Source organism: Fistularia commersonii, chromosome 18, assembly GCF_037954325.1.
Source record: "Fistularia commersonii isolate RoL2024-O1a breed Wild chromosome 18, RoL_Fcom_v1.0, whole genome shotgun sequence".
Classification (NCBI taxonomy): Eukaryota; Metazoa; Chordata; class Actinopteri; order Syngnathiformes; family Fistulariidae; genus Fistularia; species Fistularia commersonii.
In genome coordinates this window covers 3,298,510-3,323,459 of record NC_141301.1, presented here as the reverse complement: position 1 = coordinate 3,323,459, position 24,950 = coordinate 3,298,510, and the positions used below count along the sequence as shown (strand labels likewise).

Below are 24,950 nucleotides of genomic sequence, written 5' to 3'. Positions count from 1 at the left end.
CTGACCATCTCCTTCCCATTTAAAGTTAATAATAACAAGAATAAAAATGATGAAAAGAAGTCAAACTGTCTGGCTGAAGTGGAGGAAGGTTAATGTTTGATCATCGGACGTCGGTTTCGCGTCCGACGGGGAAGAAGAGATGGAGATAACGCAAGTTGGGGAGGACAGATGTGAACCCCTCTCTCCCCCGATTTATTTTTTTAAAGAAAATGATTGTGTTTTTCTTTATTTTTCCCTCAGCGGAGGGCTTTCTCTGCTGAGGGGCGTCAGCTTTAATGCCGAACAAAGAGGCTGCTGCGCAAATAAGTCCGGCGTCTGAGCAGAGATAAGTTCCTCCCAAACAAGCCGCCTAGTCTCGCGTGAGACTGTTTAATTGGTAAAAAAATAAAACCCAATAAATCCATGTTGAATTTTAATGTTCTGTCCTTGTTGTGTGTGCGTGTGTGTGTGTGTGTGTGTGTGTGTGTGTGTGTGTGTGTGTGTGTTGATAATCATTTTGAACATGTGCTGCAGAGGCCTTAATGATCCATCCCCGTACCGCGCTGGTTGTACTTTCTCAGCTCCCTCCACTGTCTCTGGATTAACTTATCTCTCCTCCGGGCAGAACTCAAAAGCTAAATTCTGGATCCGTAACACATTTCTTTTTACTTATTTATTTACTTTTAATTTCATTTCCTGGGAATAGTCCAACTGCTAAAGTTATGAAGCAACGTGTGCAGTGTCAAAGCCCAGGCTACTGTGTTCCTAACCTTGTATCTCCCGTTGGCCTTTGGCGATCGTTTACATGACGGCGCTCCATTTTGACTTTTTCAAATAGCCCAGATGGCAACGTTTCCTAAACAATCTGCGCGTTTGCAAGACGGCGGAAACATCTGAGATGTTGTAGTACGCAAGCCAGGCCAGTAGGTAGCGCTGTGATTTTAAAATACACGGGTACTACAGCGAATGGAAACAACAACAATACCCAGCAAACAGGTGTTTGTACCACGAGGGAGAGTACGACTTAGTCTGGATTGACCCTAAACTACATAAAGTGAATCGATACTTTGCTAAAGAAGCACTGAAAGATTCAATAGAGTGAGAAAACACAAGGAGAACTATGGAATTTGCCGTTGTTGTTTGGGACAACCAATCCTGTGCGTATGGAGAGGCACTTCCTGTTCAATCCACTGAGAGGCCATGCGCTGTTAGCATTAGCTTTTTTCAAGCGTCGTGTTTTCCGCGCCTACACGGTGACGGTGTTTTCGAATCCTCCCTCTCTGGAGCCCGTTTGTGGATTTTCAGGTGCCGTGAACGGCTATCGCATGTAGACGGACTGCAAGAACACGACGAACCGTTGCAGTGCAATCGCGACTAGCTACCTCCCGGTGTTTGCCGACCAGGATGTGTCGGCAAACACCGTGTTTTTGTCTTCTACGTCATTCTATCTCGATGACTCCCGCTACAAGACGATCTCCCTACCTACCTACATTTGACATTCGACCTGTTCCTGGCACCCCGAGCTACAATGCTAACGTCCTTTCAGTTGTCGATCACTGTGTAGATACCCTGGTATGTCTGGTAGCGCTGCGACGGCTAGCTCTGCAGCTAATTTAGCTGTTGAAGGGTCAACCGCAGTAGCTCAGAGTGAGACATCCAACTTTTCCGAAATTTTCGATGCGCACCGGTGACCGGAACCAAAGTGATAGGCGGCCAAAGCAGGGCTAACGCTAATCAAACACTCCACATTTCGTATGCGACACAACTTAGTGATCCTTATTTTAAGGCCGATTTCAACTCTTGAGTATTTGGTCATTTCTTAACCAAACTTTGTCAGGCGCTGTGGGTGTTCTGCACAAAAAAGCACTTTTGCTTCAGGGAAAAAAAAAAGATTTTTTAGCTTGAATTGAAGTGAATATTTGTTTAACAAACTTTGTTATGATGTGAAATGTATTGTATTGCTGCAACAAATATTAATAACAGCCATGTTTTTTTTTTCGTACGGTTCATGATGTGACAAGTCGAGAGCAGTCGATGACCAGTCGACGATGAAAATAGTCATTAGTTGCAGCCCGCAGGTCTAAACTTATCCTGCACGGTGGCAAAGGTGAGATTTGGATTCTGCGGGAAAATGCCCTTTCCGTAAATGTCTGACCGTTTCTTGGCGAGCGCAAATTGTCTCCAAAACGTCTCATGTAGGTTATCCCCAACGCGACGCCTTTTCGCGCAAACAACGAAAGCGTGCAGGATGACAATGACACCTTGTGAGTGGATAAAACGTGCAGAGGCTCAGAGGGGCTCCGTAAAGATCAGGACGTAAAATGGATCAGGAAAGCTTCGGCGTCAAAAAAAAAAAGGGGAGGAGGGGGGGGGGAATAAAAACATAATCCGATTCACTAAAATGAAATATAGGAGATTTCAGCTGATTTCCGCCGCCCTGAATATCCGTCCATTACCTGGAGCCGTCTTTATCCTCCGCAGGAGGTTGCGGAGGATGAGTCCGGCTCGGTCAGCGAGTCTGGCAACAAATCTACTTTTCACACGAAATCGGGCATGAAAGGAAACTCTTTAATATGCTGAAGGGGCGAGGATCACTCCAGCGGAGCTGGAAATATTGAAATAAATCTTTTTTTTTTTTTTATCCCGAGCGCCGGTTTGCGATAGACTTTCATTTTGATTATGGCGGCCACACAATGCAGCGCTTATCTGGCCTTAATTATAAAATCAGCGGTAATGACAATAATAACAATAATAACAATAATAGCAATCATTTTCCTCTGTTGTGTTTTTCTTGCCTCATTTTTCTGACGCTTGTTTTGTTAACTTCCTGATCATTCTCTTTCATTTTATTTTTTAAATGGCTTGAAAATAAAAACACAAACAAACAATGAAAATAAAATTGATTTGGAGCTTGAATTGTAACTTATTCTTCAGTGTCCCAAGGACACTGTTTCTCACTTGGGTGTCTCTTACAAGGATATTTCATATTATGCAAGACTATTCTTTCTGATATTTATTTATTCCTTTTTGTTTATTATTTAATCTATTTATAATTAACTATTTATTAGATTATCTTTTAATCTATCTATTACACATATTTATTTACTATTTAATTGATTTGATCATCTATTTGTCTATTTATTTATCTATTTACTTATACATTTATTGAAGTACTTTCTTATTTATCTGCCTATTTTTATATATTATATTCCTGTTAATTTATGTATTAACTCATCAATACAGTTCCATTTATTTATCCATTCATTTATCATGTATCTAATCATTTACTTATTTATCCTTTTATTTTTCCATCTATTTATCTGTGTATGTATGCATATGTATTTATTTATCTATTTATTGCCAATTTTAAAATGAATGTCTTGCAGATTTTGAAGCGCACTCGTGCAAAATCCGCGGCCCGTTATAGCGGTAGCGACACCTCCGAGGTTCGCATTTTAGATATTATTCATCCCGATGCGGAAAAAGACGGCGTGTCGGCGGCGTCGCGTGCGATCGGAACTTCCACGATTGATTGAGCCGAACCTGCTGTTTGCTCTGGCAGATGTTTACGTCGACCCGCCCCGTCGACATAATCCCCCCCGAAACAACAACAAAAAAAAAAAAAACAGCCTCTTCACGTCAATCCACCCGACAGACTCACCATCTGCCCGCCGCGACCGCGCACGTGCTTCGAACCCCCACGAAACGGCGCGGCGGCGTACCCACCGTATACAAAGAGTATGTACTCGGCGCTGCTGGTCCCCAGCGCGTTGCTGGCCTCGCAGCGGTACGTGCCGTTGTCGGTTTTGTTCAGCATGGTGATGGTCAGCTCTCTGCCCTCCACGATCATGCGTTCGATGTCCGGCAGCTCCCCGCCGTCCTTGTACCACAACACCGGCTCGGGTCTGGAAAGGGCGGGGAGACGGAACATTCGGAGATTTAAACCTCCGTCCGGTGCGGCGGAGTTGCACTTTATTCCGATTTGCGAATAAAAATCCCCACTTACATGGGGTTCCCTATGGAAACACACTCCAGTTTGAAGTACTGCCCTTCCTGTGGGATGATCAGCGAGTGTGTGATCTCCAGGTGGGGCGCGTCTGCAGAGGGGAGACAAGGCATCCGGACGTTGTTTTGCCGCCTCCTGCTAGAACGCAACAGCTAGCTCTTTACCCGCCGGGCGGCTGCCGGCTCCTGCGCCGTATCCCTGTTCTGCTTCGGGTCTAATCCCTTACCTGCAAAACTAATCCCCCCCGCCTTAATCCCGAGGAAATGCAAAGCTAAACCCGCAGACACAGACGTAATCTCGACTCGAGTAGTCCCCCTCAACGCTAATCTGGAACTTAATCCGGCTTTGTGTTTTGACGACACTCACAATGGACCTCCAGGACCTCGGTGGTCATGTAGGGTTTGGGCAGGGACTCGTGCTCCACGCTGCAGGTGTAGGCCACGCCGTCGTCGCCCCGGTCCACCTGGAAGCGGAGGCTGCTCTTCACGGTGAAGGACTTCCCCGTGGCGTTCACCTCCTTGGTGCCTGCACAGAGTCGGAACGAGGGGGAGAGAATGGCGAGAAAGTTCCCGCAAGTTAGCTATTAGCGAGACGGGCTTGCTGTTGTTGTCCTCGTCTTTTCCCGGTGCACTTCCTCCGATTTTGAAAGTCAAATCGGAGCCGAGGGGTGAATGCCGATGGCTTGACTCGGCCGGCTGGCCGTGTTTCCTCCTCCAGGCCCGACTCGCAAACAAGCCTCCCCTGCGGCGCGTGGAGGATTTCCGCAATTCCGCACCTTCCCCTTCTGCCTCTGCTGCCGTCGTCGTCATCTTGGAACCCGAACCCCCCCCTTCCCGATTTTATAGTCCATGATTCTGACCGGGATGAACCGATAAAAGCACGGGCGATGAATCCATGAAGGACCTCCGGCTATTCTAATTGGGTTCTCTTCCCTTTAGTGTAGCACGATGCTAATATCTTAAATAGGCTCTCCGAGGCTTCGGCTATGACAACTTGATGACCCCTGCTTGAAGGTTAATCATTCATTCTTTCATTTATTATCTATACAGCTTAACCTGAACTCGGGGTCGTGGGAGCGGCCGCTCGAACCCGGCTGTAATTAGGCACGAGGCCGGGTTCTCCCTGGACCTGTCAATCACTCATATTGAGACGTACAACCGGTCACCTCAAATGTTTTGTTTGGATCCGAAACACGGAGACCCCGTACAGAAAGCACATGGAATCCAACGAAGCGCCTCAGAAGGCCCTTCGTCAAAGAAAAATTTTGATTTCCCGTGCTTTGCATCTTACATCTTATCATATGTATTATTTCGGCGATGTTGGAGCGGCGCGTTTTATTAGCGCACGTCGTCTAGCGGGTCTGATTTATTATTAATGTTCCATCCCAGTGACCTTGGCGCATCTATAAACAGCTGTGAGGCACTGAAATATGAAAACATGGCATTTAAAAGGCCCTTTCTGTCAATGTTTATCACAATGTCTCTTCATATGAAAATCAGGTGTCGGATTATCGGCGCGGGCTCATCGCCGCCGCTCCTTCACTCGGCTCTCCGCCTTCAAAGATTTCCGCGGCGTCTCTGTAATAAGGCTCCTCGTGATAATATCGATTTATTGCCCAGCTCTGCATCCGACTCTCACAGTGAAAGTCATTCTGGGCAGAGGGGGACATGACAGAGGTACAAATCTCTCGTGCTTTTTGGCGAATTTCCGGAAGTGTTGAAGGCCGCAGAGCTTCAGAGGAGGACGCGAGCGCGCACGGACACAATCCAGCCCCCGCCTGGATCCCAAAAGCCGGGATGTGGAAGCAAAGCCTGACACACGGAGGCGGGAGAGATGATAAGCATGATTGCCGGCGGCATACAAGTTGAGTACGTTCATTCGAAATCATTGAAAACCGTCATTTTCGCGAGGCTTCCGGACTCAACCCTTGAAGGCACCTTTTGCCACTCTTAAGCCCAGATGCCATAAGGTGCTTTAAAACATTCGGGACCAAAACGTCTGACATGTTAGTTTTTCGCCAGCCACCGGCTCTCGGGCTCCGTTGACATGACCTTCGGACATTTTTGGGGGTGAAAACCAGCCCCTCGGGATCCGTGATTCTTTGAAAATAAGCACTAAGGTAGGGTCGGTGAACAACAAGTTGCAGGTGCTCCTCACTCGATCGGACGGGAAGTGTCTCGATGCGTTGGCGGTGGATCGAGCAAAACAACAACGGCCGACTCCAGGGTTCTGCTCGCACTCCTTGCTGGATCAAACAGGAAGTGTCCCTACACATGCGAGGATGGGTTAACCACAAGCCCACCGACTCCTGGGCTTTCCTTGTGCTGCTCATACTATTTAATCTCTTCTGCAAAGTGTATATTTATGACACCACAGATACCGGTCCGTGGATCGTTTGCGATCAGGAATAAGTAACTTAATTATGTTTTGTTTATTATTAGAGTGTGGACAGTTTTATTTTGAAAACTGACCGAACTATCTCAGTTTCATCCTTCTATGACTCACTCTTGATGCATGTCTCAGTCACGTGATACATTAACGCTAATGTTAAACCCACAAGCTAGCAAAATTAGTAAAAAAACGTCTTCGGAGCATTTTAGGGCGACGCAGCTAATAAAGTTACGAACTGGTACACAGCGGAGTCACGTTTTTTTTTTAATATATTTACAAAATACCAAAGTTTTTGTGTTGGTCGTATCATTTTATTGGCCTTAAAGGCACAAAGAAGGTTGGGGACCAGTGGTTTAGTGTCTATGCATTAGTTAGCCCAGCACAAAATTACATCGCCACCTACTGGCCTAGCATGCGTGCTATTGTTTAATACAAACCTACTAGCAGTACCTTTTGCTCACTCTAAGCGATCTCAGGCAAAACTGTTCTCAGTTCTACTACCTCAGTGGTGGAACAAACTTCCAGAAGCAACAAGACTAGCATCATCTATCTCAACCTTCAAGAAACAGGTAAAAACTCTTCTCTTTCAGGACTTTTTACTGCACTGATGCCCCAGATCAGGTTAGACAGCAAGTTAGGCTATGCAGTGTGTGTGTGTGTGTACGTTTGTGTATGTCTTTGTCAAAAAAAACAAACAAAAAAAAAAAAAAACTCACTAACCCAAGCTTATTGTTCTGTATATTTCCTGTGCATCGTGTATTTGCAAGTGTATTTGCAGTCCCTATGTCCTCTATTGTAAGTCGCTTTGGATAAAAGAGTCTGCCAAATGCAATGTAATGTAATTGTTTCTTGTTTCTTTCCTACTGTCCGGCCTTTGCATAAGAATTATTTGAAAACGGCAACTGAAAACGTCGGATTGTTGTCGTGTCAAGCTAAAAGCCTTGTTGCGGTTTGAAGGGCCTCAAAACATCAAGGCTTAGAGGCAAATAACGCAAAGGTTAATTGAGAGATGGTGACAGAAAAGACAACGGAAGAAAAAAAACAACACTGAAAAGATGTTAAATGTCTATGTGAAGACAGAGCTCAATGCTTTTTTCTTGTTATTTTGGCTTCCATTAGCCTCATTAGTCCTCCGGAGGCCTTTTTATTTCAACTGCACTCCGGCAGCTCAACAGAAGTTTGTCCAAAGAGGAGCCGGCGGCCCCGGGAACCATTTACAGCCCGATATCTGATGTTAAAGAACTATTTTCTTTGGTTTAAAAGCTACTTTATAATCTTTATATCATTATTCATTGTTGTAGCGAAAGGTAGTTCTACGTTTCTTCTTGCGGGGATAATAAAAGTTGAGCCTGCTCGCCGACACACACACACACACACACACACACACACACACACACACGTAGATGGACAGATGCCCTGAACACAATGGCCACAGCTGGCATGGAGGCATAAAATCCCCACTCTCATTCTCTTTTTCTCCTATTTATGGTTATTAAATATTCAGGAGACCATCCCACGGCGCCGGGCGATAAAAAAAAACGCACCTCTGTCTGGGCCGTGAAGACCGCAGGGCACCGCTCCTCATCTTGAAGGAGGAAGATTGAGGGCAAGGGAACGACCTGATCTGATTAAAAACTAGCTAAATACGTCTCCCTCTCCAGACGGAATGGGCGCCGGTGCGGGGAAGTGACCGCTGACCGCCATGACCGATACCCGAGGGTCCCGAGGCCGAGCGTCCACAGATGAGCCAATCCGTGATCAGGCAGCGAGCCCGACCGACACGGCTGACCTGCGGCGGAAATGTCACCCCCGCTAAATCGTGTTCCGGCTACGAATAAACATCCCCGGGATGGACGGGAACACGGGGCGGGTTCGAACAAAGGTCAGGCCCTCTGAACGTTTCCATACTTCTGCGCAAAATCGGGGTAGAATGTCGAAATGAGCCACGGTATCGCTTTCAGATGCCCGACGGTGCAGTGCATGAAGGGTAGGGCTGCAACCCGCTCTTAGCTCAGGCCTGGATGTGCCGTGATCGGTTTCGTGCAGATGAGATACGAACCCTGAAAGGGTCGAGATGGCGGATAGCATACAGATATCTCCTTTTCACCGTCAAATCTTGTTGTGGCAACTGGACTTAGGGGGGGAGTTTTCGGTATCTACCTTCTGGTCGTTGGTAGTGTGTCCGAGTTGAGAGGGTTTGTTTTGCTAATGGGTGACTTAGTTGGTATTGCAGCGATCGGTCGATTGGGGTTGCCATGCTCATGTGCGTGCTGTTTTGGAAGCAAAGGCATGAATTTTGGAGTCTCACCTGAATTGGAACCCGAACAGGCAGCTGTAAGGCTAAGGTGTAGACTGAAAAAGTTGGTTAGTCCACCTGAGCTGAGGCTCAGGCATTGGTCGCAGTGGCCTGGCTTGGGTCGTGGATCTCTCCAGGTGGTTTACAGGGTGATGATCTGTCTTGGGACGTCGTATGCAGGCAAGGAACTTCTTGTTTTTCTTCGAAGATCCTCTCAGTTGGACAAAGACGTCTTTTGCCACTCCTGTCTCAAACCAACTGTCTTCTCTGGCCAGAATGCAGACATTGCCGTCTTGGAAAGAGTGGCCTTTGCCCTGAAGGTGTCAGTGGACCGTGGAGTCCTGACCTGGAGCTGAAGTACCTCCTGTACCGTGTCATTTGTTTGTGCAGAAGCCCGTTTGGTGTCTCCATTATAAAGGTCATCAAAATCTAGAATGCAATGTCTTTGCCTTGTGGGCTCTAAAATGTAGCGGAAAGTTGACTCCTCTTCCTCTTCATCACTGCTTTTGGACAGAAAGGTTCTAAGACCTCAGTTGTATGAACTGTCCAGCTGGAATTGGGTTCTGGGGACCAGCCCCCTCCAGGGAACCTTTGAGTTTTGCATTCCCACAGGTTGTGAGGGACCAAAAACAAGGTGTCAAAAACAAGGTAGCGGAAGATGCAGTGCGTATGTCTGTGAGGTTCTTAGTCATCCCGGTCATGGTAAGACGTCAGGAGACTTGCAGACAATATGTCAACCGAAGAAGCCTGAGTGGTGAGACGTCTTTAAGTGAAGAAATTCAAGTCAAGTCGCCACAAGAAGATTTAGACAAGAAGGCAGTGTTTGTGTTCTGCATGCTGGGAATAATAACCATGGTTTGAAGTCTTTTTATCTTCTCCACCATGTGAAGAAGCTAACTCGAGACTTATTTTGCCCGAAAACGTTGAGGTGTAGCAGCCTGCAAGAGCTCGAACCTATTCGTCACATCATTCCTCGCCGGCCAGTGACCACGATAGCTATCAAAAATGGCGCTCCGCAGTCAACAACAAGCATTCGGTAGAGTTGGGGATTATGAGTTCCACCTGTCACCAAGCACCTGCATCATATGTTCTGAGGGAACCCTAAAATGGAGCAAAAATGTTTCATGGAACTGAGCTCCATGTTCATTTGTAGCATGCTAGTTCCTTAACCCTGGTGCGATCTTAACATTGTGTTTCCTCCCTTTGTCCTACGGGTCAAAAATGACCCATAAGACAATCTTTGTACCCTAGTGGTGTACAGCCCACATGGAAACATAAACAAAAAAGAAGTATCACTTTTTCTAATTATGGGGTCTCTTTAGGAAAAGTCATAGAATTTCAAGTTGGAAAAAAAATAGGTTAAGGTGTTTTTTTCTACAGCTAAACATGGTAGCGGATCACTTTTGACCCGCAAGACAACACAAGGGTTAAAAGACTTACACATGATTCCCTCAATGAGAAAGTGGCTTTTTATCAGCCGTATGACCGACCCCTTACAGACCTCACAATTATGATTTCAATCCATACTAGCGTCGAGGACTTTGAGATATTCACGCAAAAGAGAACAGTTAGTCTTGGAACACGGCAGGCGATGGAGTCACGCACCACAACGGCTGCCTGCTGCATGAAACAACACCGAAGATTGAAAATATAACATGTAGACTGAGGGGGAAAAGAAAATAAACGCGTAATGTGTTAGCGTGCATAATTGGAGATCAGCACCTCATCTCAACAAAGTACGAGTTCAGAGCACCATTTCTTCCGTTCCTCAAATTCCTCTCAGGTTTTAAGCTCCCGTCACTTTTATTATGCACGGCTCATGACATCCTATCCCACTCGCAGCGACTGCTAATTAATCACACATCAATCCAAAATCACATCGGCCGTTACCTGTTGCACAGCAGAGGCACAGGCGCCCTGAGCTCAGATCAGATAATTAGGAAAAACCAAAAAAAAAAAGGCCTGTTGAAAATCCCGCAGCGTCGCCGTTTCATCCGCCTGCAGCCAAACACCTGTCTATGTGTTCGCTGCCGCGAAACATGCAAACTTATGTGCCTTCTCACCTCGTGCTTTCTTTTTATTTTCTCTCAACATCGGTGCAGAAAATAGCACGCACTTTACGCAACCAGTTAACGCAGCCCTCCTGTCGGCAAGATCTAATGTCACGTCCTCGCGGACCAAACCGGAGAAGCTGCCCGGAACGGTAAGCAGAAGAAAAAGTTAAAAATCCCAACCAACTCCTCCTGTTACCGTATCCCTTTGTCATTTCAAAATCTGCATGTGCGTTCACCTCCTGTCATTACCATGGCAACAAAAGCTGCTTCAGATTAATAGTTGGTGAGCCTCTTCTGATGTGTCAAGCCTCTGAGTGCCAATTTCTGCTAAAAGTTGCTTTTGACACGCTCGTGATGGGCGAGGGCACGGATGCAAACACACACAAGCAGACACCAGAAAAATGCATAATTGTGTTAATGCGCGGCTAAGAGATGCTAAAGACCTCGCTAACAAAGTCCAAGTGAGCATTACCTATTCGGAAACGACGGAAATATCTGTTAACATAAATTATCGCTCCAGCAAATAGTAATGACTAAATGACTGAACCGCTAAATGATGCTAATTTGTGCTAAAACAGGTGGTAATAGCATATAGCTGTATAGGCCAAAAGTCAGAATTACTAATAATGTCTGATACCATATAAAGGCTGCCGGCGCAGAATAATGTCTGCTTGCTCTCGATGCGCCATCTGGGAACGAAGTGTTCGAGAAGCATTTTGTGATTGGTGAGATATTGACTAACCTGGAAAAACAGAAATGTTCTCATTCCTTATGAAGGTATGCAAATAGCTGGTAAATCATGGAAATCCGTGCCCGACGGTTGCAAAAGACAGCGTGCCGTCGATGTGAATTCACAAACGCCAAATAACGTGTGACTGTGCCGTCGCTGCTGTTTTGTTGCTATTTCTGTTAGATTCCACCAATGCTTGATGTTTGGGCGAGACCCATGAGGACCTCCTAAGGGTTCTTGCTAGGTATCAAGTGTCACGACCAGGAAGAACTGTTCTTGTCAAAGTATGTCGCGGCCTTAACATGAGGCTAATGGTTTACCAAACAATGTCCAACACTTTGCTAAACGATGGCTGCCTAAACACCTTGACACATGATGAAGAAACTATAAATGATGCAAAGATTTGCTGTTTATTGAGTTCAATTTCAAAAGAATATCAAAAGGCTATTGATAAGCTATGCAGAGCTAACGCGTGTCTCATGAAAACAAACTGTTCTGGTATGTTAAGAAAAGATGCCAGCAAGCATTTTAACAGCTAAAGGTGGCGAGTAGCTGCTAATATATGTCAAAAGCAGGATAGTGAAAAAGGGCTTAAATAAGCTAAACTGGGAAATGATACTTTATAGGCCAAAAATTGCGCTTGCCAGTAAGCTAACATATGCTTTTTAATACCCAAAATACAAAATACATAGCAAGGACTATGCCCGGCCCATGCAGAGATTTAAAGGCCAACAAATCACCAGGTGTAATCAGAAAGATGCTAGTAAGCACTAATGCTAACATACAGTTTATGCAGGCACAAGGCAATTCCACCACGCTGTTTTTTTTGATCACTATTAGTTTCCTTTCCTTATATTTTCTCCACCTGACTGTATTCATACGGCGTGGCGTGCTGCATACGAGCACGTGTTCGTTATTGTTTGTGATCCTCACTGTTTGCCTTTCAAGCCGTGTCCCCAAACACAAAAGAAAATCCGGTTCAAGAAAAGAACAATATCTCAGACACGCATTATCTAAGTGCCGTTGTCACGCTCCCTCTTCGGATCTCATTTAACACACAAACGGGCTAAGAATGCTTTATCATTGACAAATAAAGCCCGAGCAGGGATGAGACGAGGAAAAGCGGCGCGCTCGGGGTTTATCCAAACGGACTTACTTTACCAGACAAAGGGAAACGCCGTTCTAATAATTTTGAAAATGGGGCAGCGGAGGAGATGTTTATTAGTCCGGAAATCATTTACAAATCCACTTTGAGGCTTTCACACTCCACCACATCTAAATAGAAGATACGATTTTCTCCGTGAGCCCTCGTTAGAGACCAAGTTCTTCGCTTATACAGTAGAAAAGAAAATAACAACCGGAGCGTTTTAACTCCATTTATAGCCGTGCTCGTGTTAAGGATGCGCGCGGCCGTATACGGTTTTAATAACCTCGAGTTTTAGCCTAATTATCCGCTTTCTAAAGTAGGGAGGAAGCGCTCGGATGTGATGTCGGATTATCGGAGGTAATGAGGGTTAGAGCTGACGACCTGGAGAAGTGGTAAGGTCATCGTCACGGTAATACACAGAGGAATAAATACAGTACCATGAATACGCGATGGAGGAGCCGAATTCTCTGGATGGAAGCGAAGAGGTGAAAGGCTACACTACCCGCCGCCACTCGTTTCGCGACTCGGTGAGATTTCCCACAAATACGGCTGCACGGATATTGTCCGATATCCACGCGGCTGTGGATCCGTCGGCGGAACGGACGATTCCCGTCTTCTCCTGTCGGAGAGCAAGTCGGCGAGACACAAAACTCAGGATTGCTCCCGATCGGCCGGGAAGGCGTCTTGCGCGGCGGATCTTCTCACCATCGATGTGTGCGCGCGTTTGAATGCAATCTACTGAAAAGTGTTTTGTTACCATAAGGTGCGATGCAAGTGCAGCCTATTTACAATGGCTGCTATTCGTATAGTAATGTTAAAATGTATGGGAATATATGTGCACATCTCAGTTAAGCCAATATTGCAAAAATAAGAATAATACGAATAAAAAGAATGATTCATGCATTTATTTAATATCTATACCGGGGTGCAGGAGCCTATCCCAGTTGTCATTGGGAGAAAGGTAGGTTTTACCCCGGCCACATTTATAGACATCCAACCATTCAACAACGATAAAAACAATAACGACAAAAATAATAATAATGACGATAATGATGAATAGCTTGCGGATGAAAGCAAGGAAACGCACACAGGCTTAACTAAAATTCCTATAACACGCATGGATTTGTTAAATATAAATTTCGAAATGGAAAAATTAGTTGTCATGTTGAAACTTGTTTATTTGAATGCACCCTTGCGTCACTGTGAAATGAAAATCTGCCAATATAGGCCACCTTATGCATGCAAAGCAAAGCAGGTGACAGTGGGTGGATTTTTTTTTTTTTTTCCCCCCCTTCTCCTGGAAGATTACAATTTGAAGCCTGGCTGTCATTCAGTGACACATGTAATTTTTATGGCTCCGTAGTCTGCAAAGAAATTACTTGACACCGGGTGACATTTGCATTTTGAGGTTTGCAATGCAGCACGCTTCTAATAAAAACAGTTGAAAAACAAATCATCAGAGCATGAAATAAATATGACATGTTTTCGCTATTACACCTGCTGTTGTCTCAGAGCTTTGTAGACTGGTCCCCCTGCGAGCCCCCGTTTGACTGACAGCAGACACTGGTGGCAATGATGTACCACAAAAGAACCAATAGCAAAACATGCTGCTCCCAGCGCAACGTCTCCAAGGAAGGCTTTAAAGCAGCACCTACAAAAGATTCGGCTCCCCGGCACTGATTGACGTTCCCTTTCTTTGTCACTTTGACATGGAAATGAAGTCTTTAAGTCGACCCCCCCCCTTCGCCTCGAACCCCACCGCCCCCCTCCCGCTTTGTTCTTTATCTCTCTTTGACTGGGAGATGTATCACACCTAGTCTGTTTGCCCAAGCGGTTTAATAAAGCTCATTGTATCCAAGTAAAAGTAATACAATCACATGGGTATCCGAGGCAGACGGAGGGCACGGGATCTCCCTCGGCGAAACACGCTTGACACGTCACTGTTACTGTTTTGCGCCTAAACACACGGGACTCTTTTTTTTTTTTTTTTGTCATTGATACATTCGATGGAATCCTGGTGATCGGAGGGGTAATGCGTCGCAGGAAGGCATCGCTAACTATTCAAGCGCTACGTGTTGTTTTTCACGATGAGAGAATGATTTTGTTTTAACGCATTCTAAGTTCAGGCTGGAGGAAACACAGCATCGCCTGGAATTTTACCACCAACAATGTTTAGTTTTCACCGATATTGTGGTAATGATCTCCGAGACTGGAGGGGTTGCAGTGCACACTCCGGGCCAGTAGGTGGCGCTGTGACCGGAAGATGAACTAAAACACACGTGTTACGGATGCCTGTCTTGGTGCAATAACAAAACAAAAAAAAAAACCTTAAACTGCAAGATCGTGTAGTAAATCTTTGCTCAAGTGGTGTTGAAAAGATTGACTGGCATTAGTAGCACGACTAGTACTTTGGAGTCGGCCATTGTTGTTATGGTGTTGTTATACTGAGTACGGTGACGACATAGATGGATGCACAAAACGTAACTAGCCTGTCGCGTTTTCACCCAAAACATTTAAACAGGGACTCAACTTAGAAAGCTGATTTTGCCATGCTAAGTTTATGCTAACACAAGCAGCTGCTCCATTAAGGTAAGCAAGCTGACAGCAGCAACATTAGCATCTTTACAATTTCAAAGCAGCGAGTCACACATTATTAGGGTGTCATGTCCTCTGCCCGCTCTGACAAGATGTTATCACACTTTTTTGTTCATCTCATTACATGCAAACAATGACCTGGAGCTACAGTAAACATATCAATTCACCAGCTGCACCACTTTTTCTGGGGTGGGGGTAATCATGGTATTCAAGTATCCAGCATATTTTAATGCACAAAATAATAATTATGTAATAATAATAAGAGCTATACAATAATAACAATAATAATAATAATAGTTTTTGTTATTATTATTATTGTTATTATTCAGTTCATGTAAAAGTGACTAATTATCCCATAGTAATAACATCATCAATATAATTATAAACAACATCAACAACAACAATTATAATAATGATAATAATGATAATTATTATTATTGCTATTGCTATTGCTATTGCTATATAGAGAAATACATAAGTGTTTCCGACATACAGGACTAAATGTTAATCGAGCAATAAATCCTATTGTGAAATTTCATTGACAGAATAGCAGTTTGTCTTTTTAAGTAACAGCCCCCCGCAGTGCAGAAATCAGCAGTTAGCTGATCACCATGGCAACCTTTAAATTGTAGTTGACGATGCTCATGCTCATCTGTGGTGTTTCCTGACTGAATTCTGTCACCAGTAATCATCAGTACCATCACCATCATCACCACCACCACTGCTGTAACCATCATCTCCATTGTTATCACCATTAGCATCACCTTCCCTCTCTTTACCATCGCTATCATCTCCATCTTCACCCCCATCATCATCGACGCCATCATCCGTATCACTTTCATTACAATCCCCAACATCATTGTGACCAACCGCACCATCGAAATCTGGAATATGATTGTCATCATCACCATCATCGGTATCAATATCATTAGCATCACCATCATCGGTATTACGATCATTAGCATCACCATCATTGGTATCACTATCATAAGCATCACCATCATCGGTATCAATATCATTAGCATCACCATCATCGGTATCATCATCATTAGCATCACCATCATCGGTATCATCATCATTAGCATCACCATCATCAGTATCACTATCATTAGCATCACCGTCATCGGTATTACTATTATTCGCATCACCATCATTGGTATCACTATCAAAGGCATCACCATCATCGGTATCACTATCATTAGCATCACCAACATCGGTATCACTATTATTCGCATCACCATCATCGGAATCACTATCATTAGTATCACCATCATCGGTATCACTATCATTAGCATCACCATTATCGATATCACTATCATTAGCATCACCATCATCCCCACTGTCATCATTGGATCATCATCATCACCATCACTATCATTATTACCAACCTCAATGTCACAATTATCATCCGCGCAATGCTCACCATCATCATTGGTATCACTTTCATTACCATCACCACCATCATTGGATCACAATCATCCCCACTATTTTCACCATCACTAACCTTACCATCATCCACACTCGGATGACCATCATCCGCATCTATGGCAGTGGCCGGCAACCTATGGCTCGGTAGCCATAATTGGCTCTTCCGGTGACGGCAGACAATTTTGAGTTGAAAAAAAAAATCAGTTTGGAACTGATTTTAAAATACTTGTGATATTTCTTAATAATACCGTGTCATTTTAAAGTAAACAGAAATTCGTTTGGAAGATATATTTCACGCGTCACCCGTCGGTCGGGTCGGGAACCGATGGCTTCCGAGCACGTCCGTGTCATCGTAAAGGCGAAGAAATCAATTTTATCAGATAACCAACTGGTGTATTTTCGCTTAGTTTTTCCAGCGTCAACCTTCGTAACAGAAAAGATGGCGAAAAGAAAAAAAAGACTATGATTACCGTGCGTTCTGAGCTGCGTGGACAGAGGAATTTGCATTTGGATCTGCGGTATGATAAAATTGCATCGATGAAACGGTCAAATATAAAGCGGCACTTCAAACAAATCCATGCGGCACCAGAGGTCGCATGAAAAGTAAGACATATTCAATTTATTATACGTTAAAAATACTATATGGCTCTCGATGACATATATTCAGAAATATTTAGCTTTTATGGCTTCCCAGTCAAAAAAGGTTCCCGACCCGTGACCACCTGCATTACAATCACCTCCAACATCATCCTATATTTCCTATATTTCAGAGGGATCTCAATCATCACGCTTCTCTTTGCCTCAAGAGCTTTTCACATTTTCACCGCAAACATCTCATCCACTTCAGACAAATTCACTCTGCATTTATTTTCCGATTCCGATTTATTTACATTACGGCCCATAGATGGGCAAAATGTCCAGGTTCGATGTGTGATTGGTTTTCTGTGTTTCCGGCAAAGGGCTGAAAGTGAAAATAAACATTACAGTGCAAAGCTAAAGTTATCAGAGATGAATTCCTCAAACTTGACATCAGGGATGATTTTAACGCCTCTTGAGATGGAGAGCTGGCCGACACGCGGCGCCACCGCCGGCCCGGAGCGTTCTGCCCCCGCGTCATTTTTAAAAAGACGTCGGGAGCAGTCGGGAGCCGGCGAGGAAAGAGAGGGAGCGAGCGCTTTTTCGTGCAAATCTTCAACCGGCGACTGTCACCCCGTCTCTCCGCAGCAGGCGCCATTACATTAAAGAGCTCCGCATAGCTTACCTCTTCAACCTCAGCTTCAACACAAATACTCCATTGTTATTTTTACTTTTAGCTATTTTTGCCCTGTTTTTTTTTTTTTTTTTTTTTTTCTACCCAGCTCAAATACGACGGTTAAAAGATGTATGAAAAAAAAAAAAAATAGAAGATACAAAGAGCGCAGCTTCAGTCGGGAAAGAGGGTTTACAAGAAAGAGGAGAGCTTGTAAGGCGCGTGAGGAAAAAAAAAAAAAAAACAAAACACTTCGCCACCTGCCGTGTGTGTGCGCGCTTTCTTCGGATCAGGACGGTGCCGACAAGCGGGCCTGACTCAGATTGCATATCGGGTGACAGACTACCCGACCGTCGCCGTGGTTACGGATGCTGAAAAGACTAGGGGATCACCCCGATCGGAAGATTTCTTTACGGAAAGTGAACTTTTATATTTCTATTGTACCGTATACGTGTGGCCCCCAATCCCAGGACCGGTACCGTGGATTATTTGGTACTGGTCTGCAAATAAAATCTTTCTTGGTACAAATGATAGTATTTTCATTAGACCGTCGCCTTACTGCTGCACTTATTATTGTAATTCCCTAATAAAAAGTATAATCGTTGTATTCATATTAAATTCTGTGAACTGACAAAAGAGTTTATTGTTTGGCTTCCAACACTTTCAAGCATAAAACCGGTCCCTGGTGACAAAAAGGTTGTGCCATATACCATTATGGTATGACTTACTGATCTTTTGCACTAAACTGTACCAAAAAAAACCCAAAACACTCTTCTGCTACTCTAAATACAAATTACACATATTTCTACACTTCTACATGCCATCAAATGACTTATTTTTTCACCTTATCGGCAATTTGTATCTGCATGTACTTTATGCCTTATATTTCATGTAATAGTGCATTTTACTGTTCAATTTGCACTCTATTATTATTATTTTGTTAATTTCATGTTGCAACAGCTTATAGGACTGTCTCAGAAAATTAGAATATTGTGATAAAGTTCTTTATCTTCTGTAATGCAATTAAAAAAACAAAAATTACTTTTTCGTGATATTCTTATATTTTGAGATAGGATTTTTGAGTTTTCTTAAGATGTAAGCCATAATCAGTAATATTAAAATAATAAAAGGCTTTCAACATTTCAGTTGATTTGTAATGAATCCAGAATGTATGACATTTTTGTTTTTGTAATTGCATTACAGAGGATAAAGAACTTTAAAGATGCGACTCTGTCTGCTCTTTCCGCCATTAATGTAGTCCATTTGTAGTCCTATTCTTCCGCTCTCCACCACTTTTGTTTGGATGTTCTTACTAATTCTTCAACTTATGATGCTATTTCCTGTTTCCTATCTACTCCTTTTCAATTGGTTGTCGGTGACATTTTGCGTTTTGTCGGTTGATCGGCACAAACTACCCGATTTAGCGGATGTAAACATTCAAAGGTGTTTGATTGACACGCTAACTAGCCACACGCCAACTAGCCACACCCTTTATCCCCAACTAGCCACATCCAGTGGCTCTGGGGAAAAAAAAAAAAAAACGGATTGCAAACAAAAAAACGACATTGATAATAAATATAGACCTTCTAAGGTCTAGAAAATAAAACCTCTAGAAAAGGGATAGTCCAACCGAGACAGCGACATGGCCAGAATCCAGCATCAATATCAAGGCCGCTAAAATGATGGAGATACAGATGAAGCTCTGGACGGCTGGTTTGGTTGTTTAGAAGAATTGCCAACGGCTTCACAAAAATAAAATATAATAGCATTGAGTAAATTTTCAAAATAAAAGACTCGACAGCTCACCGCTCTGTGCTTCACTCTTTTGTCAGCGAGTTACGCCAGATTAATTTGTGGCACAGCAGCAACTAATTTTTTTTTTTTTTTAATTTTATTTAAACTTGGCAAAACCTAAAAATCATTAATGAGGGAAAAAAAAAAATAAAAATAATGTGTTGGAATCCAAAAAAATGACAGACTGCTGCCTGAAACACTTCCGGAGAGACACGGAAAATAAATCTAAACAATATAATCACCCCGGACGAGACGCAAGAGCGTTCTGGAGGGAGCTGAGCGTTGGAATTGCGCCGCCCCCCCCCCCCCCCCCCCCCCCCCCAGCCGGGGGCTGCTTGCTGTGTTTGGCACACACACACACACACACACACACACACACACACATTGTGCAGGCTGTCCTGCGGCGCCTGGTGTGTCCCTGCAGGAAACCACCTTGTTACTGTATTTAAGAGACGGCCTTAAACAAATAGGTGCGGCCATGTATTGATGTATTGATCAGTTGCCCCTAAGAAAACTAATCAATACCAATTATGCTAATAAACAAACGCTGCGGTATCGAGAAGGGGTTGCTTCAGATTTTCCCCGCGAGGATTTGCTTACCAAAAGATCATGCTAACATTTAAAACGTAAGATGACGGATCGAATCTCGGGGGGGGGGGTGTTAAGCCCCGCCCCCTATTCGTAACGTCTTTTTCAGCCGGAACGGCGTTTCTCGTCGTCGCCAACCTACCTTGGACCTCCTTTTCGTTCCTGAACCACCGGATGGTGGCGGCCGGCTTGCTGCCCAGGGTGGTGCAGGTCAGGGTGATCACCTCGCCCTCCATCGCCGGCTTGGTGAATCCCGTGATCTCCGGCCTCCCGGGAACACCTGCGGCGAGTAAAAAAAAAAAAAAAACAACTCAGTGGCGTGCGGCGCTTTCCCGTTTAGGTTATTTCAAGTTGAAGCACCGGCGGGCGACTGAACGGTGTTTTATTTTGCAGCGACATCTTTTCCTGTTTGCTTCCTGGCCGTCAGGATGGTCCGCCGCGCCTCATTGGACAATCACTCCCGGTCAGTCTTGTTGTCTCAGTCCACCTGCGGTTCTGTTTGTGTTTCCTCCGCCCTTCTGTTCTCCCCCAGTGTTTGGTCTTCTCTCTTTCTGTCTCTTATTTCGCCTCTTCTCCTCGCCTGTCTGCTTTTCTGGAAGCCCCGCCGGAGAGTCGGCTTCTGCTTATTTGATAAACCCCGGCCCTTTGATTTCTGCCTGCCGGCTGCCGCTGCTCGCGTTTGGTTCCACCTGCCTCCCGCTGCAGGGGTGGGCGCCATCGATCCACACACACACACACACACACACACACACATGCACTGACACACACACCTGGGGGATGCAAACCTCAGGTACGGTAACCTCACCCTGGAACGCCAGCCAATCACACGGCTGCATTTAAAGCAGCGCTTCTCAATTATTTTCTGTTACGCCCCCCCTTAGGAAGACGAAAACAAACCACTCGCCGCTGCAACTATAAATAGTATCATTTGTCTATAAAATTATTATATAAACGCCTCTGCACAATATTGTATCCTTGTTAACGTTAAAGAAAAGAAAAAAAAAACATAACATAACAGTGCTCGGTGAAGTAGCTTTGACAAAGCGGGATGATTGTTGCCAATATTTGGCACATTTTCGCTGAAAAAACCTTATCAGCGAAATCGTAAGGTCTTTAGATGACGCCTTATTTTATTTGGCTTCATGCCGTCGGCTGCCAACGGTCTTTCCTTGAATCCCGTCGCAGTCACAGTGAAACCAAGCGCTACGTAAGCTTCATCATATTTGAGCTGAGATGAGAACAACTTTATTTATCCCGAAGGAAATTGTTGTGCCAGAGTTAAAACAAAGTAAAAACATAACAGTAATAGATAATAGTAGAAAGGAGGAAGAATAAGAATAATAAATAATAATATTTCCTCATCTGGATCCAAAAAAAAAAAAAAAAAAGTGAAAAAATCTGAAAAAAAAAAAACAACAAAATGCTCCAAAAAAAAAAGATGATTTATTTTATATATTACAAAATATATTTATTCTCGCATGCGTGACATTTTGAGTAAAAAATAGGCTCTTCCTTAGATGCTTTCCGGAGATATGTGTTTTTCTTTTTGGAGCATCTTTTTGATGTGCGTATTTGTTCAAAACTCCACTAAGCAATGATGAAAAAACATACGACATTCATCCTCTCATTCACACAGGCCAATATGCCTTGATGAGAAATACTACTTTTGCCTACTTTTGTTTATTTTTATCTTTTTTATTCTTGTCATTGCCATTTCACGTCATTTAAATCATCGTCTAGTTCTGCTTGTGTATTTTTCACCCGTACTGTTCCTTTATGTTGTCCATTATTATCCCTGATGTTGTTCCTTGATGATCTTCATTTTCTCTATTTATATTTATATTCATATTTATGTAACTTTTTTTTATTTTTTGACTCGCTGTAACCCAGCCGTGACAAAGGAATTTCCCCGATGGGGGTCAATAAAGTTTATCTTAATGATTGCAAACATTTTAATAAATATTATATTGTCGCATTCGGTTATACATAGAGCAAAGCCATTGGCTGGCAGGGGTGGAGCTTAGCCAATCCGGAGGCTTGACCTCGATCATATGGCCAAATAGGAAGCCATTGAGAGTCGTCCCCATGCAGGGAGAACAACGCCGACCATCTTGGTCGAAGCAGATCTTCGCGCCTCCGTTGCGCAGATGACGGTAAGCGCGGCGGCTGAAAACACACTCCGAATCCATTTCTGAATCAATTTCAGGCTCGACTCAGCAGTTTCCCCGGTTCCTGGGGGGCCGCCGTCCTCTCCGCCTCACCTCGGACGCGTGAAATCCCGATGAACGCGCGCGGAAAGTGCTGACGCCGCGTCGGCTTTACATTTTTTTGGCTGCGATTTTCGTCCTTCAACCGGCGCGGCCATTTTTATTGAATTTCTTTTTTTTTTAGACGTTTTCCTCTCCGGCTTTTTTTCTTTCCCGCCTCGGGCGGAAAATTAAACATCATAACCAACCTTGACTTTCATCCTCGACTCCACTCGAGAGCGCGAAGGAAACAACGGGCTATATATTACGCGTATCGGAGCCGTCGAAACCGCGATCAGGTCGGCGGATGCGCTCACCCAGAACTGTGAGGAAGGCCTTGGTGGTCTTGACGGGCATGGTGAAGAGCGAGCAGGTGTACAGACCCTCGTCCGACAGGCTGACGTCGGTGATCTTGATGGTGAGCTCCTGCCACAGGGCCCGGACCAGCTCGATCCTGTTGTCCCTCAAAGCTGAAGCGATGATAAAAAAGATGAAGAGGACGTGAGACAGGAAATGAAGTTACCGCCGGGTCGGTCGACTGTTTAAAATGCAGAAATGGAAAAAAAATACAAGTGTTTTCTTGACCCAATAATAACAGGTTCATAACTAACCACTTCATGTGTAGTGAGAGCGCAGTTCATTTGCACGAATGGCATCGTCGTGATGTTTATCGTGAATTCAGCCGGGCGCGATCGCTAACGATCCGATGCCGTCGCTCCGGCGTGATCCGTTCCAGTGCGGTGGCAGGAAAAGCTGCGAGCCCTTTCGCTATTTATTTAGGCAAAGGCTCGCATTGAGGGTATTTGATTGTCTGATGTTGACGGTTTGGTGCAAACGACAACCTGCTTGCTGCCCTAGCCTTCCTCGGACGCGCAAGTCCGACCGTGCATCGGGCTTTTCGGAAACGTGAGCAGCTTTGCACTGAATCGGATGGTGGGGGAGTTTAGCCACCGGGCGACTGGCGAACCAGACAACTGGTGGGGTTTTTTTTCGTTGTCTTGCATCGCGAAGAACTAAGTCAACCTCATTTTTGCTCAGGGGCCACATACGGCCTAATTTGATGTCAACAGGGCAGCTGTTACCCAGAAGTAACACGAAATCCAAATTTCTCCTTTGTTTTAGTTTAAAGGAGAACGGGTGGGTGATAAAGATCTTTAAAAACAGTACATGACAAACAACCTGAGATTCACAACACTTTGCTTCAGTTCTGTCTTCTCAGTTCTCTGTGTATTTTGTTGCATTTTTTTTTTTTTTTGTTGTATTTTTCGGCGCCACAGTGTCAAAGTGGCACCGAAACTTGCTGCACACCAAGGATACGACCAACAAACAAGAAGTGGTCCATTTTCTTGGAAAACCTTACATTCAACGTTTCTTTTTTTTTGACAACGACATCTTGCCGATTGGGGTCGGGGCCGACGGAAAAGCAAATACATTTCTTGCAATAAGACACAATGCTATTTACAGACCCGGAAACTGCATCTGCTGGAAGTTCTGAGTCACATAGTGTTGTGCCATGTTGCTAACACAGTGCGCCCCTTGCAGACAATATAAGAGCTGCATTTGTATTTAAAAGAAGTAGTTTATGATTTTTTTCAAATTGCCGATTTCTTCCACGGGCCGGATTTGAACCCCCGGTGGGCCGGTACCGGCCCGCGGGCCGTACGTTTGACACCCCTGTGTTAAGCAGACCGTCGGTGGGGACGATTAGCGGGTTCCGCGTCTTGCTAAAGGGCACTTCGGCACCAGGGGATGAAGAGCCGGGAATCGAACCGACCAAAGATCCGCGTTCGAGCAACTGAGCCACATTCTGCCATCAAAAGAGCTCCCAGTTTAATAAATTATACCTTCTTAATCTTCACTCTCAGTGGCGGCCCGCTCCAAACACACACACACACACACACACACACACACACACCCTTTCATCCAGAGTAATTCGAACGCTATTGAATTGTGACTGCGCGGGGGAAAATCCAGGAAAACGCAGCAGAAGTAGGTGTCTATTAGGATTTAATCAACCCGGCTAATGAAAAGTGGAGTGCTATCAGATAAGGTGGTGGTGCCGGCGGTGGGAGGGCACATCTCTATGACGATCGTTAATCACCGGCTCTCCCCGTTTTGATTTTATCGATAAACATACACGGCCGACACGCGATGCACGATTAGATTAAACGGGACGGTTATTAGATTTGAGCTCGCGCGGGTCATTATCAACAACGCCGTTCCTCCGCTTCAATTAAACCGTATCATTTGACGATCATTATCATATAATCACATACATCGTGGGGAGAAGAAAAAAAAAAAAAAAAGAAAACGCCGGCGAGAAAAACATATTGGCCCTGAGACATTTCTTATTAAGAACTCTTTGTTATTCGAGAATAAAGAGTTGCATAAATAGAAATAAAACATCAAGCGGGAATTAAAATGTAATAACAAAGTGCGCCATCTGA

The 24,950-nt window shown here is 44.4% G+C and overlaps 1 protein-coding gene across 2 annotated transcripts in view; it reads right to left on the bottom strand.

Annotated features, from left to right (window-relative positions):
• Positions 1-24,950, bottom strand: part of LOC147224182 (cell adhesion molecule 2-like) — a 183,583-nt gene that overhangs the window by 6,884 nt on the left and 151,749 nt on the right. For both annotated transcript variants that reach the window (XM_086164164.1, XM_086164165.1), the window contains 5 exons: positions 22,821-22,973; positions 20,400-20,537; positions 4,352-4,510; positions 3,986-4,076; positions 3,706-3,884 (listed from right to left, as the gene is read on the bottom strand). In XM_086164164.1, coding sequence (XP_086020290.1) covers positions 3,706-3,884; positions 3,986-4,076; positions 4,352-4,510; positions 20,400-20,537; positions 22,821-22,973 — 720 coding nt within the window. The remainder of the gene's footprint in view (positions 1-3,705; positions 3,885-3,985; positions 4,077-4,351; positions 4,511-20,399; positions 20,538-22,820; positions 22,974-24,950) is intronic.